Source organism: Nothoprocta perdicaria, unplaced genomic scaffold (genome assembly GCF_003342845.1).
Source record: "Nothoprocta perdicaria isolate Ctin4 unplaced genomic scaffold, notPer1 scaffold_343, whole genome shotgun sequence".
NCBI classification, from domain to species: Eukaryota; Metazoa; Chordata; class Aves; order Tinamiformes; family Tinamidae; genus Nothoprocta; species Nothoprocta perdicaria.
Genome location: NW_020455581.1, coordinates 265,178 through 281,453, shown reverse-complemented (window position 1 = coordinate 281,453; position 16,276 = coordinate 265,178). Strand labels below are relative to the sequence as shown.

The 16,276-nt window shown below is 39.3% G+C and overlaps 1 protein-coding gene across 1 annotated transcript in view; it reads right to left on the bottom strand.

Moving 5' to 3' along the window:
* Positions 1–387: 387 nt before the first annotated feature.
* LOC112951311 (adenylate kinase 9-like) overlaps positions 388–16,276 on the bottom strand; it is a 40,318-nt gene continuing 24,429 nt past the window's right edge. Inside the window, exons 12-22 of the mRNA XM_026043966.1 lie at positions 15,697–15,885; positions 14,921–15,139; positions 13,859–13,949; positions 12,827–13,028; positions 11,468–11,614; positions 9,913–10,133; positions 7,792–7,988; positions 7,134–7,303; positions 5,836–5,890; positions 4,881–4,995; positions 388–590 (exon numbers count right to left, since the gene is read on the bottom strand). Of these exons, the coding sequence (XP_025899751.1) occupies positions 388–590; positions 4,881–4,995; positions 5,836–5,890; positions 7,134–7,303; positions 7,792–7,988; positions 9,913–10,133; positions 11,468–11,614; positions 12,827–13,028; positions 13,859–13,949; positions 14,921–15,139; positions 15,697–15,885 (1,809 nt within the window). The remainder of the gene's footprint in view (positions 591–4,880; positions 4,996–5,835; positions 5,891–7,133; positions 7,304–7,791; positions 7,989–9,912; positions 10,134–11,467; positions 11,615–12,826; positions 13,029–13,858; positions 13,950–14,920; positions 15,140–15,696; positions 15,886–16,276) is intronic.

Below are 16,276 nucleotides of genomic sequence, written 5' to 3'. Positions count from 1 at the left end.
CCCCGCGCGGGGCGCATGCGCTGTGATGCAGCGGGCAGCGCCCGCCCCAAGCCCCGCCCCGTGGTGGCCCCTCCCCGTGGTGGCCCCTCCCCGTGGTGGCCCCGCCCCATGGAGGCCCCGCCCCCCGGGGCGCCGTGTGGCGGGGGGAGGTTCGAAGAGACGCGCGCCGTTTCCGCACGGATTTACCCCAAAGCGCCCCTTTCCCCAGCGCGTGCGTCACACATTGAGCCCATTTAAGAGAGTACTATTAATTGAACCCATTTAAGAGAGTAATATTAAAATTCTAAACATTCMCCTCTGCAACAGTTGAGTCAGAAAAGGTTTGGCGAGCTGTGGGCAGCCCTGGGGAGATGCGGCATTCCCATATAAACCGGTGCTCCCGGGGAGCTAAAGGAAGCTGGGCCTCGTGCCCTTCAGGGAGAGGAAGGTCCGCAGCTTGCTGTCGAGGTCRGCAGGCCTGCTGTGGGGCTCCCGGTAGCGGCACGTCATCTTGGCGCCCAGGTAGGGAATGAGGGCGCAGTGATCCACGAACTGCTCCAGTTTCCTGCGGTACTTCCTCCGCACGGGCTCCGAGCTCCGGGGGTTGTAGGCTGCAAGAAACGGAGCGACACGTCAGCGTCCCGCGCGAGCTCTGTGGGATGGCGGCACGGAAATTGTACGACGTGGATCAAATGGGCACCAGGTGGTTTTGCTCCCCGTATGGGCAGAGCCCCTGGCACAGAAAGCCCTGCAGAAAGCAGCCGTTGACTCCAAWCCAACAGCAGAAACTGCCTGGTGTTTGAGAAGTTCATATCTCCAGATAACGATATGCAGAAAGACCAAGGGTTTGGTAAAAGAAGAAATATTTTGAGCTTCCATCAGCTTCATGTTCTTTGGGTAACGAGGGGCTGGAGACACTCTGGGCAGAGCCAGATTTGCAATGATTTGGGTGGTGGGGACACACGGAGCTGGAGCTTATGCATCCATCCAGACTTGAGCTGGATCCTGCACCAAGCTCTGTGCCCAGAAGGACGTTTCCACTTGGGCATTGCAGTGGATCTAGCCTGTTTCTTGCACTCATGCAGTGCTATATCTAACCTGACTCACTCTTGCGCAGCTCAGCACGCAGGAGAATCCATTGCGAAGACCTCCGAGTAGCTCAGGAAATGGTTGGAGCTTCTGTCCTTCAATACCCGTTGTGCGGTGCCCCAGCTCCCTCTGAGCAGCTTCTCTGCTCTGCTTTTCTCAGAGCTCCATGATGAACATACAGTGAAGGGGGGTGGACCGGGAGACCTTCAGGGCTTGAGCTGAGCTTGCTTGCTGTGCCTGTAAGCTGATACGTTGGCCCTGACCCAAACAGGCTCTGCGCTGTYTTAGGAATATCCACATCCTTGACACAATTAATCTATAACCCAAATCCACCGCCCATAGGAAATCAAGAATTGACTATATCTCCCTGATAGTTCAGAAGAGAACATAAAATTTCAAGGCCAGTAACATTACACTGAAAGCTGTGTTGTTTCTGTTCTGCCGCAACTCCTTGCTCTAAGCCCTATTTTGGAGTACATCGGTGGTGAGTGCCAATCCATTACTCTATATTATTTTAGTTGTTACACTGAAGCAGAACAGATATGGTGATTTAAGGCAGCCATAGCCTAAGTAGCTCTCTTCCTGTAGATGGTACTTTACAACGGAATTTATAATAGAAACTGGATAGCATGTAGAACTATACTATTAGACACATCAGCCTATAACTTTAAAATGTCAAAATTTTAGAATTTCTGAGAGTTTTTTTTTCAAGCATAACTATAAGCAGAGCTCTTAGAAGAGTCAGGTTTGAAGGGCACTGACTCACTATAAAGAGGTACGGTTGCCTACTCTTTTCCAGGAGTGAATCTCTGCATTTGTGACTAATGGGCTATTAGTCCTATCCACAGTAGTACTATTCTCGGATATTGAGAACAACCCAATACTGTTTTTAAGAAATCTTCAGGAGAAATTACAACCACTGTTCCTTCTCCACTATTGTGAAATGAAGGGGTGAAATAAGTTGAAGATGTCAAAATATTATTTCGGATAAAAATAGAACTAAAAAAAAAAAAAATCCAAGGCACCACAATGTGAAGCACTTTGATCAAGTTTTTGGTCAAGAACTTTATGACTATTTTGAAGAGATGCACAACAATTACCTCTATATTTCAAAGGTACATTTTAGAGCATATTGGAACTCTCTGTCTTAAAATTGGAAGTGGTTCTCTCTGGGTTTAGAATGCTATAAATTGTATTCTTATGGATGAATCATTTATTACCATATTAGRAGAGGAGTTTTGAGTACTTGCACAAACTTACTTAGTTCTTCATCCAGACTAATAATAGTTTAGGGACAATGTGTGAGTAAATTATTCCTCGAGTTGACATAGGTATGTTAGCAAAGTGGTGCAAACAACAGACTGATACTGTYCTTGTGAATGAAAGGCTATGCTAGATACAAACATAGATTTGTAGATTTAAGTATAGGGACTTAGATTGTCCCTGCATTATTCAATGATGATCCCTAATAAAGCTATACTAGTGAAATATGTGATAGTCCAAGAAAATCCTGCATGGCTCTGGAAGCATGGGAWAACACAGAACACTAAGGACTTTAGACAGACAATAAAACTTGGCATTATCTAAAGGGATAAGCAGAAGCTTAGAATAATAAAAGACAACATGAAGTTCACCTACTGAATAAGCTGTCTAGTAAAAAGCACAAATAGTAGGCTGAAGAATTGGCTCCAGAAATCCCTGGCATCACTGGTCAATACTTAGACCAAAGCCACTTGGTTGCTTTAAATCCTGCAAGCTAGCTCTATTCTGCAAGCTATCCCYGTTCCATTTGAAAAGAATTTTAACTGCAAGCATTTTCTTCTACTGAAAATCTCACCCCATACCAACAACTGATACAAACCCAAGAGACAAAGTTTGGATAACTTTCCTCAGAGAAGGAAAAGGCTTATTAATCTCTGTCAGCTCTAGGAGTAAAGCTCTGTCAGCTCCAGGAGCACAGTGAAAATAATCATCAGTTCAGTTGGAGACCTGTAGTTAGCAGTGTCCCCCAGGGGTCGGTCCTTGGTTCAGTCCTGTTCAATTTATTCATCAATGACCTGGATGAAGGGCTGGAGTGCTCCCTCAGCAAGTTTGCYGAYGRTACCAAACTGGGWGGAGTAGCTGATAGCCCTGAGGGCTGTGCTGCCATCCAGAGGGACCTGGACAGACTGGAGGACTGGGCGGTGAGAAACCTCATGAGGTTCAACAGGGGCAAGTGCAGGGCGCTGCACTTGGGGAGGAATAACCCTGGACACCAGTACAGATTAGGGGTGGACCTGCTGGAGAGCAGCCCCGCAGAGAGGGACCCGGGTGTCATGGTGGACGACAAGTTGACCATGAGGCAGCAGTGTGCCCTGGTGGCCAAGAAGGCCAACGGGATCCTGGGGTGCATTAAGAAGAGCGTCTCCAGCAGGTCGAGGGAGGTGATCATCCCCCTCTACTCAGCCCTGGTGAGGCCACATCTGGAGACTGTGTCCAGGTCTGGACTCCCCAGTACAGGAGGGATGTGGAGCTGCTGGAGAGAGTCCAGCGCAGGGCTACCAGGATGATCAGGGGCCTGGAACATCTGCCCTGTGAGCAAAGACTGAGGGAGCTGGGCCTGTTCAGCCTGGAGAAGAGGAGGCTGAGGGRGGACCTGATCAGCGTGTATAAATACCTCAAGGGAGGCAGTGAGGAGGAGGGGGCCGGCCTCTTTTCAGTGGTGGGCAGCGACAGGACTAGAGGAAACAGCCACAAGCTGAGGCACCAAAAGTTCCACAGGAACTTAAGGAAACACTTCTTGACAGTGAGAGTGACAGAGCCCTGGAACAGGCTGCACAGGTTGTGGAGATTGTGGAGAGGTTGTGGAATCTCCTTCTCTGGAGATCTTCAAAACCCGCTTGGATGCAGCCCTGTGCTATGTGCTCTAGGTGACCCTGTGTGTGCAGGGGAGTTGGACTAGATGATCTCTAAAGGTCCCTTCCAACCTTAAGGATTCTGTAATTCTATGATCATACTGATACTCCAAGTCCTATTAATGAAATCTTCCTAGATAGTTTCACGAAGAAACAAACTTCTAAACATTTTTTTTTCATTTCCTTATGCTAAAAATTGAAAAAATAATCTGCATGAGCACCTGTTCTTTTGTACTATGTATTTTAGTATGTCAATACCAAGCTCTTGAAATAGAATTAATCTGGAGAACGGCAAATGTCCCGATGCATAGAAGCTGCTTTTCAAAACACTCAGACTCTCTTTTACATATTTCGTCCAACTCCTGTGGAAGAGCCATATAAACAGAAAACTGTCCTCAGATTACCTGCAAGGCAGGGTTCGTTATTAAGTTTTATCTGATGGGCTGATGCAATTGGAGAAATATTCAGGCAACTCAGCCATTCTTCAGAATTATTAAACACTGCAGCAGTCTTTATTACCATGCTTTCTGTTATTTTCTAAGTCCAGGTTGTTGCAGACTAGTTTAAGCTGTGGTGCCACCTAGTTTTAAACACAGTTCTGCTTTGTTTCAACCTAGCATCGTGCATGTTAGAAAGGTTTTCAAGGCAGGGACGTGACTGGTGATGAAATATCATTAAAATTTAATATTTTTATGGGAGATCACAAAATTTCTAGCTATCTTGTTAGCTTTTATTCTTCCTTGTTTCTTACATGTTTCTAAGAGACCTGAAAATGTGTGTTTAATCAACATAAAGGAGTATTTTTTCCAGATTGAATGTCATGAAACTACAAAAATCAGTTATCAATGCTATATCAGATGATATACTGCATTTATGTGATTCATTATTTGTATAGTATATGTTACTTTTATACCTTACCTTTTAAATGACAGGCCACAAACAGCAGAGCAGTTTTTTTTACACTCAGGAATGGAAACTTTGGCTTTAAGCAGCCTACTTCATTCAGAGCTTTTATTAGAGAAGTTGCTACTCCCTAAAGAAATAAAACATTTTTAAAGAACATTATAGACATCTAGAACAAAAATATGTTAAAAGCCCGATCCTGTTGTCCTGCAAATCCARCATTATAGTATGCTTTAAAGTAAGCCAGTGAATTGCAGGTCACAGAAATAATAGAAAGTTGGGAGGAAAGAGACCATGATTCTTTTTTTTTTTTTGTTACCAATCCATGTCTAAGAGTATAATCAGCTACCCTTAAACCATTCCTGATAGGCTTGTGTTAAAAATCAAAGAAAAATTTATTCATATTAGACCCAGTAAAGAGTCGTAAAAACCATCATACAATCTTGCAGCCATTCTTGCAGAGGGAAACAATCACCTCTGAAGGACTTGCTTGATTTTTTTTTCTATTAAAATTACAAGCTGTAACATTTTAAAGCTTTTTAAAATTTCCTCTCTTTATTGCAAGTACTTACCTGACAAAAAATTTCAATTAAATATAATCCCATCGATAAAATATTTAAATTAAACTAAAAAAAACCCTTCCCCCCAAAATGGATATGGTATATTATACATTCTATACACACTATACATAGAATTATTATTTTAGATTTTTTAAATCTAATATAGAAAAGCAAAAACTAGCCTGTTCAAGGTATCCAGCTAAGGGAAGTGCAGTAAGTAGTATTGGCTCCTTTACTGGAGGGAGTTTGCGTGGAAGCTTCACATTCCAGTACTTCTCTGGTAACCTAACCAGATAAAAAGCAAGGATTGTCAAGATATATAAACTAGGATATGACTAAAGATTAAAATGTGAGTAGTATATTCACCTCATAAACTTCTGAAGTTTTTCTTCACTTTCAAAAATATATACCTTATCTCGATATTTTGCAGCGTATTCAATGTTTCCAGGCACCAAAGCTTCATATCTGAGGAGAAGGAGCAACAAGAAATGTTCATAGAATCATAGAATCATAGAATGCCGAAGGTTGGAAGGGACCTCAGAGGTCATCGAGTCYAACCCAAATGTTAGACATCTTTTGTGCTGTACGTTCATTAGGTGGTGAGCCTTCTGGCAATCGGCAAGAATAGAAGTTACACAAAGGGTTAACATGGATCATCCATGCTTCTGCCATGTAACAGACTGTTACAAGGCTCAAAAATTACAGAATCACAGAAAGGTTGAGGTTGGAAGGGACCTCTAGAGATCATCTAGCCCAAACCTCCTGCTCAAGCAAGTGATTAAGTGATTGCTGCCTCAAAATCTGCTTATCAGTGGACTTCTTTAGTGCTTCTTTCAGCTCCTTTGGCTAAAATGCCAGCTGTGCTTATTCAGGAGGCTGAGGGGACAACGTAGAAATGACTGTTAYGGTTGTATTTCCCTCAACAAGAAATTCCTGCATGCTGAGGAAATCAAGGCGGCTTTATCCTGAGCTTTACAGATGTCTCATAAAATTGTGCTAGCTAGTTTTGCCCCTCCATAGGTGTCATGAGATTTGTTTGAACTTTGAAGGCTTCTGACAGAGAAAACTCAAGCTGTATTCAGGCAGACTGCATCACCAAAGRCAGCGAGCCAACACAGATCCTTATGATTGGATTAACTTTAAGCTCTGTCTCCTTTAGGCAGCTTTGCAGAAAGAGATCCAATGCCTTTGATTGGCTTATTTGAATACCAGTTTAAGTAAATTAACATTACCCAAGATATAAAAGGAGAAAGTATCCCAGATTCAAGTAACTTATGATTTATATGTCTTTCCCTCTACAAGAGGTGATCATCTGGCCAACCTAAATTCCTGCTACTAAGGACTGATACTCAGCTCTGTTAAAGAATTTTTGAGAGAACCTGAACCCACCTGCTTCTTTCAATGACAGATGTAGAGGAACTGATGACCTTCAGGATGCTTCAGGTTGTGCCTCAGTCTAGTTATTAGAAATAATCTAAACCATGCCATAAAGATGGGAAACTCTGGGATATTTTTCAGCCTCAAAAAAGACTAATAAGCACCTTTTACAGCTAGAGCAGCATTGTTTTTAACACCCACTGCTGCAATAAAACTAGTGGAGAAATGGAGCAGAAGTTTGGACAAGGCTAGGTCCAGTGGACTGTTTGTGTTTTGGGGCCCCACGTCCTATAGGCTGCCACACACTTTAATGGAAATTGCAGTGATGTACCTCTGTTTTCCATCTAGGTAAGTGACTGGACAGTATCCCTGCATTTCTGCACTTTTAGGGAATAAGGCCTTCACTTCTGCTGCCGTTAGTTTCTTTGGTAGCATTTCTGGAGGTGGAAGAGGATGAGGTGCTAGTGGTGGTACATACACCTCTGGCTCATTCAAGAATTTCTGTAGAAAAAGAAATTAAACATTTTAATAAAGAGGGAAGCACTATAAGACTGTTTGTCAAGCACCAAAAGACTAGCTCATGCAATTGAGACACTTTTCTTTTTTTCTAGAAAAATCTCACCAGTGTGCTGGTGCTGCTCCCATGAGAAAYAGGTCATTTCTTTTCCAACCAGCTACATCACTCAGCATCCATCCAGTATCCAGAGGTGTTATTAGCCATTTCCCATGCCATCTCCCTCCCCGAAAAGAACTGATGTAGGAGGGAAGAAATGACCCCTTCAAAAATTAATGTTTGAGCTGAGATAATTTGGAAGAGGATCTTTGATTTGGAAGGACTCTCTGCTGCATTGTGACCGGGCATTTGATAGAATTACACAGCCAGAACACGAGTAACCCTAGTCTAATTCCAAAGACACGGAGTTGTTCCTGTACAGAATCAGAGACTCAAAGCAGCGTTGCTCCCCGTCCACACATTTTGGGGCACTGACCTCCAGCTCCTCCTGCGAAGCCATTTTGTAGTAGTGTCCTCGAAACTCGGCAGCAAACTGCAGGGAGGAGGTTACGGAGCAGTCGAGCAGCTCGTGTTTCTCTGCAAGGCTGACAGGGCAGTACTGCCCAAACTCCCCCAGCCGATAGTGCAGCTCTTCAGGGGTGATGCATAAATCAGCAATGCTGGCTGCTTTGCCTGTTAAGAGCAGTAATTAATGGTAAACTTTTGTTAATGAAATATATAAGAAAGAATAAAGCGTTTCTATATAGGAATGTTACAGTTCAGAATATTACTATATCAGGTGAAATGATATGAATAAAGAATTCAGATACTAGGAGTTTGTATATACTGATATTAAAATAAAGTTTCAACTCATTTTACTAATTTAAGAGACATTTCTCTAGCATTTACTTAAGAAATACAATAAGTATTAATGATGTCAGATACTCTACCTGCTTAACTTATTAGTCTGTATTTTTTTTTTATTTATTTATTTTTTCTTGGATAGGTTTATTAATTATTTATTATTTCATTTCTTTGTGCTGTAAAGGAACATTTCAGCAATTATTTGAATTCTTTACATTACTGAAAATGAGTATGAGGTGTGATAAAAGCATATCATTTATTCATCCTTGTCTTGCAAACGGTATGGTCTACCTGGATGAAATGAATTCAAGATCTTGCATAAAATGACAAATAAAAAATACTTTAAAGGCAGCTTTTCAAGCTTGATGTGAAAAAAACCATGATTTTTAAAAACATTTTTTGACTTATGACTGAAATTTCTAAGGTGAGCACAGGCACAGAGCTCTTTGGACAACAAGCTCTGGCTGTGCTGTAGCTGGTTTGCTCTTTGCTGCCTTCAAGATCTCTCCAGATGAGACCAAAGAGTCTGCAAAGCTGCACGATATTGGGTCTGGCATTGAGAGGTCTTGGAAAAATGCAGCATTCAAGGTACAACTGCAAAGGATAAGGTCACCCAAGACCTCAAAGCATGTTAGTATGCAGGAGAGTCTCAAGAGAAAAATGGCAAAGCTCATCTGATATCCTGTATCTTTCAGGAGCTAAGCTGTGAGAGGAGAAACCTGAGGAAAATCGAAGGAAGATTTACTTTTTCTCACTTTTTGATATGAACTCTCAGATCTTGCAGGCAATGCAGCTACAGATCCATGCAGAAAAACACAGTTCASATATTCAAGATGTATTAAAGAAGCCTCTGAATGCGCTGGGGTTGTCTTTGAACTCTGCATATCCTTSTAACTGAGGCTCAGCTTTTGGTCTAATGAGCCCTGACTAATGAGCCCATATATATATTTTTATATATATATATATGTATGTATGTATATATATATATTTTTTTGGATTTGTTGTAGTTCTTGGAGTTCTTGGAGTCAGCCCAGCAGATACTTAAAACATGATCTGATGCTTTACACAAGCAGAAACAAATCCAGCTATTTTTTTCAAATAGTTATTCTTTTTCTAGCTAGTCTCACATTAAAATTGACATCTAAACTTACCAAACCCAGTAAGAGTGAAGACAGGCAACTTTTAATTTCAAAGAAAATTTTAAATTGAAAAGATTTGAAGATCCTTATATCCATTTGCCTGTTTTACAGCCGGAATGAATTATACAAAACTTAATGTTAGAAGAAGGCCTTGCATTTCTCAAGGGAAAGGTAGAAGTTGTAATGAGAAAATCTAATCTATGAGTGGAAATATGCACAGTGAAAATGACGACTGTCATATATTTAACTCCAGAATTCACAAGTAACACTGTATTTGGGAAATTAAGATTTCAGTTGTATTTTGTGTGGTATCAATTAATATTTTGATGGTTAAGTCATTTTCTGGAATAGTGCATTTTGTCACATAGACCAGGTGCTAGATGCATTAGCCTTGAATGAGGCAAATGTTGAGGCAAATGTGTTTTGTCTATTCATTGTTATTCTCTTATTTTTGTTTTGTTATGACTAGTAAATGAAATATGCTATGAACCTTAATTCCAGCTGTACTTGGTACGTATGTGCCCAAGAATTAGCTTAAACCAGAGCAAGTTAAAATTGAATTTAAATATAATTACTACATGATAACTTCTGAAAGAACTTTGTTTTTCTTTTACCTTCTCTTATTCTTTCCAAATATATCTGGATTTCTTTAACCACCACTTGAACTTCCTGGAGTACTTTGTTCCAGATCCACCACTTGCTGTGAAGGGCATCAATCACACACCAGTTCTGATGCTCCTTCTCATAGTAAGTCCTTATTGCATCGATGTGTTGTTTATAACAGGAATTTCGGATAGCGAGAATCTGTGAGCTGTCGTGGTCAGGGTAGGGATGTCTGAAGACAACAGAAAATAGCACTGATTTAAATACTAAGTTTGAAGGTCAGCGCATTTAACTGAATGACACATATTTTATGAAATGCTACCAGAGGCAAAAGCTTACAGTACTTCCARGTCACTAGAAAGTCACTGTTCATTGAAAAAAGGGCTTATTTTTGAGTTAAACTGTTGTCAGAAATCAAGAAGTACCTACTGTCCTTGGATGTATTTTGAAAACTGTCTGGCTCATATTTACACCTACATTATTGAAAATAATTCATATGACCTCTAAAAATACTACAGAAGACCAGAAGAGGTATTTTTTACCAGAACAGAGAAGTACTGACGGTTCTGGTTCTTGATTTAAATGATGCCAACAAAAGAGAATTAAGATTGTCTTTCCTGTTTTAATAGGATTTATTTCTCTGTAAGAAGTGCCTCTTAGAAATTGCTAAATATTACCCATTTTCATTGATTTGTATTTAAGCTTATAAAATGTAATTAGCTTGCTATTTAAAAAGATTTATTTATGTAAATACTTTTGAAAGGGCAGCATGAATTTACTTTTTGCAATGCACATAGTCTTTAGACTTTCAGTAAGTGAGTAAGCATTTTACTGATTATTTGATAAAATGAAAGGGACAAAATGAGACATGCAGTGATGCTCTAAGCCTTCTGGAACTTCTCAGAAACATTTCCTTTAATGAGAACCAGGTTCTTACAGAATTTAATTTAAGGTGAATGTTCTGTTCTTTTTAATTCTCCGTCCCTTTCTAAATTACTGCTATACCTCAAAAACAACCAAGAGCTTTTTAAACAAAATATTCATCTCCTTAGAGAACAAAAAAAAAAGAAAAATATCTAAACAGTTTAGATGAGTAATTCATTAAATGTATACATGTTATTAAAATGTACATGGCTCCTATCTTTTAAAAAAGACTATAGTTAAGACTTAAGGAATTTTTTTAAAAAAGCTTATTGGGTAAAATCCCAGTTTCTGCTATGATGACAATGACTAAGCTGATGACTAATAAGCTTCAGGAGCAGAGTGAACTGGTCATAGCTGATATGCAGTGTCACTAAAACTGCAGTTTAACAAAGCAGTGGGTACACAGTCCGTACATCTGTTTCCTCAGTCCTCSGGTGTGGGATCTGACCCATGTCTTTTCCCGTATGGAGCTGGGAGCCTGTGGGATGTGCACTGCATGTGAGAGCACAAAAGACCTCCTAGATCCACCAGCTTAGATGTGTAACAGCCTGTCAAGGTACAGCACTGGGGTGCAGGACTGCACACAGAGAGAGATTACAATCTTTTCTTGGTAAAAATATTGCTCTCATGCAGCATCACTACCTATTTGTGTTTTCCTTATCTGACAGTGCTCTTCTGAACACTTCTTTTGCATCCATTTCCAGTTCAAAGATTTTYGCTGGAATTATCCTAACCGATTCAAGGAGGTTTACTTGTTTCCTTGTGAGAGGGTATCCGTCCATAACAACTCTGCATACAAACAGAAAGACAGCTTTTCTAACAGGTTGGTTCTTACTGAATCATTCACAAATGAAGAATTTGTGCTAAAAATATTCAAAATACATTCTCAATAAACACAAAAGTCTACTTCTGTGCCATCAAGTTCAGTGCTGTCCTGATTTATTAGACACAGTATCCACCCCAGAGAATTTACAGACCAATTAAAATACATTTCTTTTTTTTTTAAGGGAGGATGGAATAAGAAATGGTAAATAGCAAAGGGAGTATGCAAAGGATAAAAGTTACAGGAACCTAAGTGGACAGCTCTTACCATAATGGTGGAGTTTTCAGTTTTGACACATCAGTTTAACTATGAGGAATTTCCATAATGATTAGGAGAAGTAGTCTTCAAAGTAAAAAATAAAATAACTTATAGTACTTGAAGCATTTTTTAAAACACATTGAAATAAACCGCTTTTTTTCACTTACTATACGATACTGGGGCAAGATAGTGTAAAACACCATTCCAATAGTTAACATGGAAGAAAAGTTGAAAAAAAATCTGGTTATCAGGCTCAAATAATTTCCAGAGATTGGTCTGAAATTGCCTTTTTCCTATTTTTTTTTCTTAATTTATTTTTAGGAGAGAAGTTGAAGTTCATTGAGTTGATAATAAAACAAATTGCTTTTTCACATCGCACAGTTTTGCAAGTGTTGGTGACAGAGCCTAAGAAATGTGTATTCCCKAAGAAGTAAAGTGGTAAGAACCAGTTTTCTGCTTCTCCTTAACTTCAAAGGTTGACAAAAACAGAAAAAAAAAAGAAACCCACAGAACTGAACTGCTAGTGTGCATTACTGGGGAGACTCGGACCAGTTTGAGTTGGTACAAGAATAGCTATGAGAGAGAAAATGGCAGTTCTCAATGGAAAAGGATACACTGGSTTCTGGCTGAAAAAAAGCCTAACTTTCATAAAACGTATTACTTGAGTTTACTGGAGCATATTTACTTGAAAATTGCAGAAAAATATGTTGCAGGGTGCATTTTCAGACTAATGCGGAGATCCGATTTCCCACTTCGTTTTGGACAGCAAGGTTATTTTCTTAATGACTAAACCACTGACGTGTTTTACTGAGACAGTTTGTTTCACAAAGATAATGTGAGCATCAGTGCCCATGAAAGGACACACAGTCCCAGGAAAAAAATAAAATAAAACCGCCTCAAAAGCCAGACAAGCCTCTTACCCAGCAGTGGTGCACATTTGATTCATGAGAGTCACGTCTAGAGCCTGGACGGCCAGTTCATCGGGCACAGTGAGTCCTTTGTGAAGATGCCATTTTATCACGAGCGCCAGCTCACTTTCTGGCTGGTCGTTTAACACCAGYCGTATGGCATCCCCCACAGTCAGGTGCAGGAATCCATACGCGCTTGCAAATTTCTTGGCAACTACAAAACATGGAGATTTTACCACTCAACTTTCACATAGGCATCATCATAAGCCAGTAGCCCGTTGAAGCTCTCGCCCAGTCCTGCTCTGGGTCGTTTCTGAGGCAGGTTCTTGGTGAGCGGGGACCTACATCTGCTGTAGGGGCTTGGGGGCCCGGCCTTTTACCTTTGCTTTGCCTAATGCACTAATAGCATTCAACAGCATAAAGCACAACAGCCATTATCAATTTTATTCAAAAATATGTTCAAAAATATTCTACTGCTGCTCAAGGGACAGCTTGGCTGTTAGATCATTTTAAGTAGGAAATATGGATATTATTTCCTCCTTAATATGAAAATGATTTAAGCCCATCTCTTCCATTTTGGCCTAACCACTGATACAAGCTGTGTCTTCTTCTTTATCTACAGGCAGACATCGGTGAATTGAGAGTCATGGAGAGAGATGGAGAGGAGTGGGGAGAAGGATGGAAAATCTTGTTTCATAATCTAAAAAAATAGGAACCAGGCTGGAGAATACAGTGTTTTGGGTTCTGGTCCTTGGTCCTAGGAATCTGTCTTCATTTTATGTTGCATCATATTGCATGGTTGCATGGTTAAAGGAAATGAGAAGCAACTAGAAAATAATCAGAAATAAGGCAGTTATAAAAAATACTAGTTCAGATTTTCTGAGTGCCATCCTCTATCTTACAGATAATACTGGTTTGTACCTGTAGTCTTCCCAGATTTAGGAGGTCCAAGAACTGCAATCTTAATTGGCATGGTTGGTTTAGGTTTCGGTTGACAGATATATTTAATGGGATTTGTCATAAATTTTTCTTTATTTTCTTTACTTGAAAGGAAATAAATATATTGTCGATGGATTACAGGATAGACTGGGTTTTCATGGCTCTGTGGTGATTTGATTATATCTCCTTCACTTAGCTGCAGCATATAAAAAAAAGGAAACAGTTAAATATGTTTGACATACCCTCCTCTTCTACCATCCTACAGAAGTGGCTTCCTGGGCAGGTAGGTGACTGTCAGCTACTGGAAACAAGGCATAAGAGATTCTGAAGTACTACCCCTTGGACGTAATGTCCTGCACGAGTCTGAGGGCCTTGCCTATAAATGTAATTCTTGTGCAGAAAGGTAAGGTGACCATTAAAGAAAGAATATTCACTTTTTTCCAGTAGGTGGTACCATTACACTTTCTGTCCGTGGAGAAGGTATGATCAGAGAAATGCAGTATATTTATAAAGGCTACTGATGGGAYATTTTCAAACACATCAGGAAGCCTGATAAAAAGCTTATAGTGCCAAGGGGTAACTGACATGTAGGAAAGGCAGAAATGCTCACTGCAGAAATGCCAACTGAATTCCTTGCACCACTGTCTGCTCAGGAAGAACTTAGACTTAGAGATGTCCCTATTGCAGCAATTCTTTCGACCTTCCTTCCACAAAACAGAAGGATAGAGAGAGTGACCAATTTTTAAAAATGCCTCCAGGATGAGTCCTATTAGCCACAGTCCAGTAAGGTATCCACATAAAATAATGGGGAAAAGCCAACTGAACTTCTGCATTGGAAGGGAAATCATGTCTCACAAGTTCATTTGTGTTTTTAAGGGAGTCAGCCAATATACAGATGAGATGACTGAGTTGTTACCGTAGATACTGAGATGTTACAGTATTACCTTGCCAGGCCCTTCTCTCATCCTTATACTCCTGTTCCTGCATCAAGCCATTTCAGGTGCTTGCCCTCAATTTATCAGATATCAAGAGTCTGCCCTTCATTTCAGTAATGCCATTTTCATTAACTTTTACTGGCATTACTTTAAACTGTTTATTCTTTTATGTGAAATATGTCACTGTAAAAGATTACTTCTGAAATATTCTGTAGCTATAAAAAAAAATTACCTTGACAGGATCCCACTGGCCAAAAGAACTTGGATATTTATATGAGAAAATGAGCATTTTATGTGCAAGTGGCAAACTTATTGGGTAACATTTCTCAAAAATGCTTCTGCGATTTTCCACCAGAGGATTCAGCTTCCTATATATTCGGTAGCGTACGACGTGAGGCTTTCGTTCTCCACTGATCTCGATCTGAGGTATTAACATCCTGTCAAATTCTTCCTAGTTAATGAAAGCACAATGAAATATTAGAATATATAAGAATAATATATGAAATATTAGAATAATATGTTATAATATTAGAAYATTATATGAAATATTATGAATATATGAAATATATTTGAATGAATATTCATATATTGAATGAATATATTTCATATATTTCATGAATATGTGAAATATGAATAATATATGATATATATAATATATGATATAATATTAGAATAATATAATATAATGAAATATCAGAATGGCTTTGTAACGGTGGGTGACTGCAATATTGTCTATAATTTCTTGACTGTATTCTAAGTCATTGTAAATCAGTGAAATTCAATTTAATATGAGATTAGAATTGGTCTTTCTGTCCTTCTACATTTACACTTAAGACTATATTTCACTTCAAAGTCAAAGACAAAATCATATATTTTGTAAAATATGTACCTTCTGCATATTCAGATTGTCATGACTGCAGTAATTATCACTCAAATACTGTAGCTTTGAAATCTGACCATTAAAATAACCCAAAAGTTCTTCACGATTTGTACGATAAAATAAGGTACCTGCACACTTTGTAAATGATCTCTTTCTGATTCAAACTTTTCTGCAATTTCATTTCGCATACGTTCAACAGCATCAGACTCTTGTTCTTCTTCAGTTTCTTCCTCTTCTTCTTCTTCCAAAAACTCTTCTTCAAGTACAGCTTCAATATCCTCATTTTCATCTTCATTTTCACTGGTTTCATCATATTCCTTATTTGTTAAAGCAAATAAATGCAAAATATTAGTTGTTTTGTTAGTTATTTTCATTTAGAAAAAGTCATAATTCAACAAAAACTCCTTTTTTGGTAGCTTATCATAAGCAAAATCTAGCACCTTATAGAATAATATTCCAGAAGAAAACAGAGATGTTACGTAATGCACACAACAAAGCACTGTGCCAATTCCAACAGCGCTAGAAAAAACGCAATGCTACATTTTTTTATATATTTGGTATTGTAATTTTGTGGGACTTTGTTACAAAAAAGCATATTAGCTGAAAGCATTCTTGACAGCATTTCATAAGCACTCAAGTAGTCCATTAATGCATACAGAAATATGTTTTGTAATTGGATTTGGTCAGAAATCCTGGTACAATCCAATG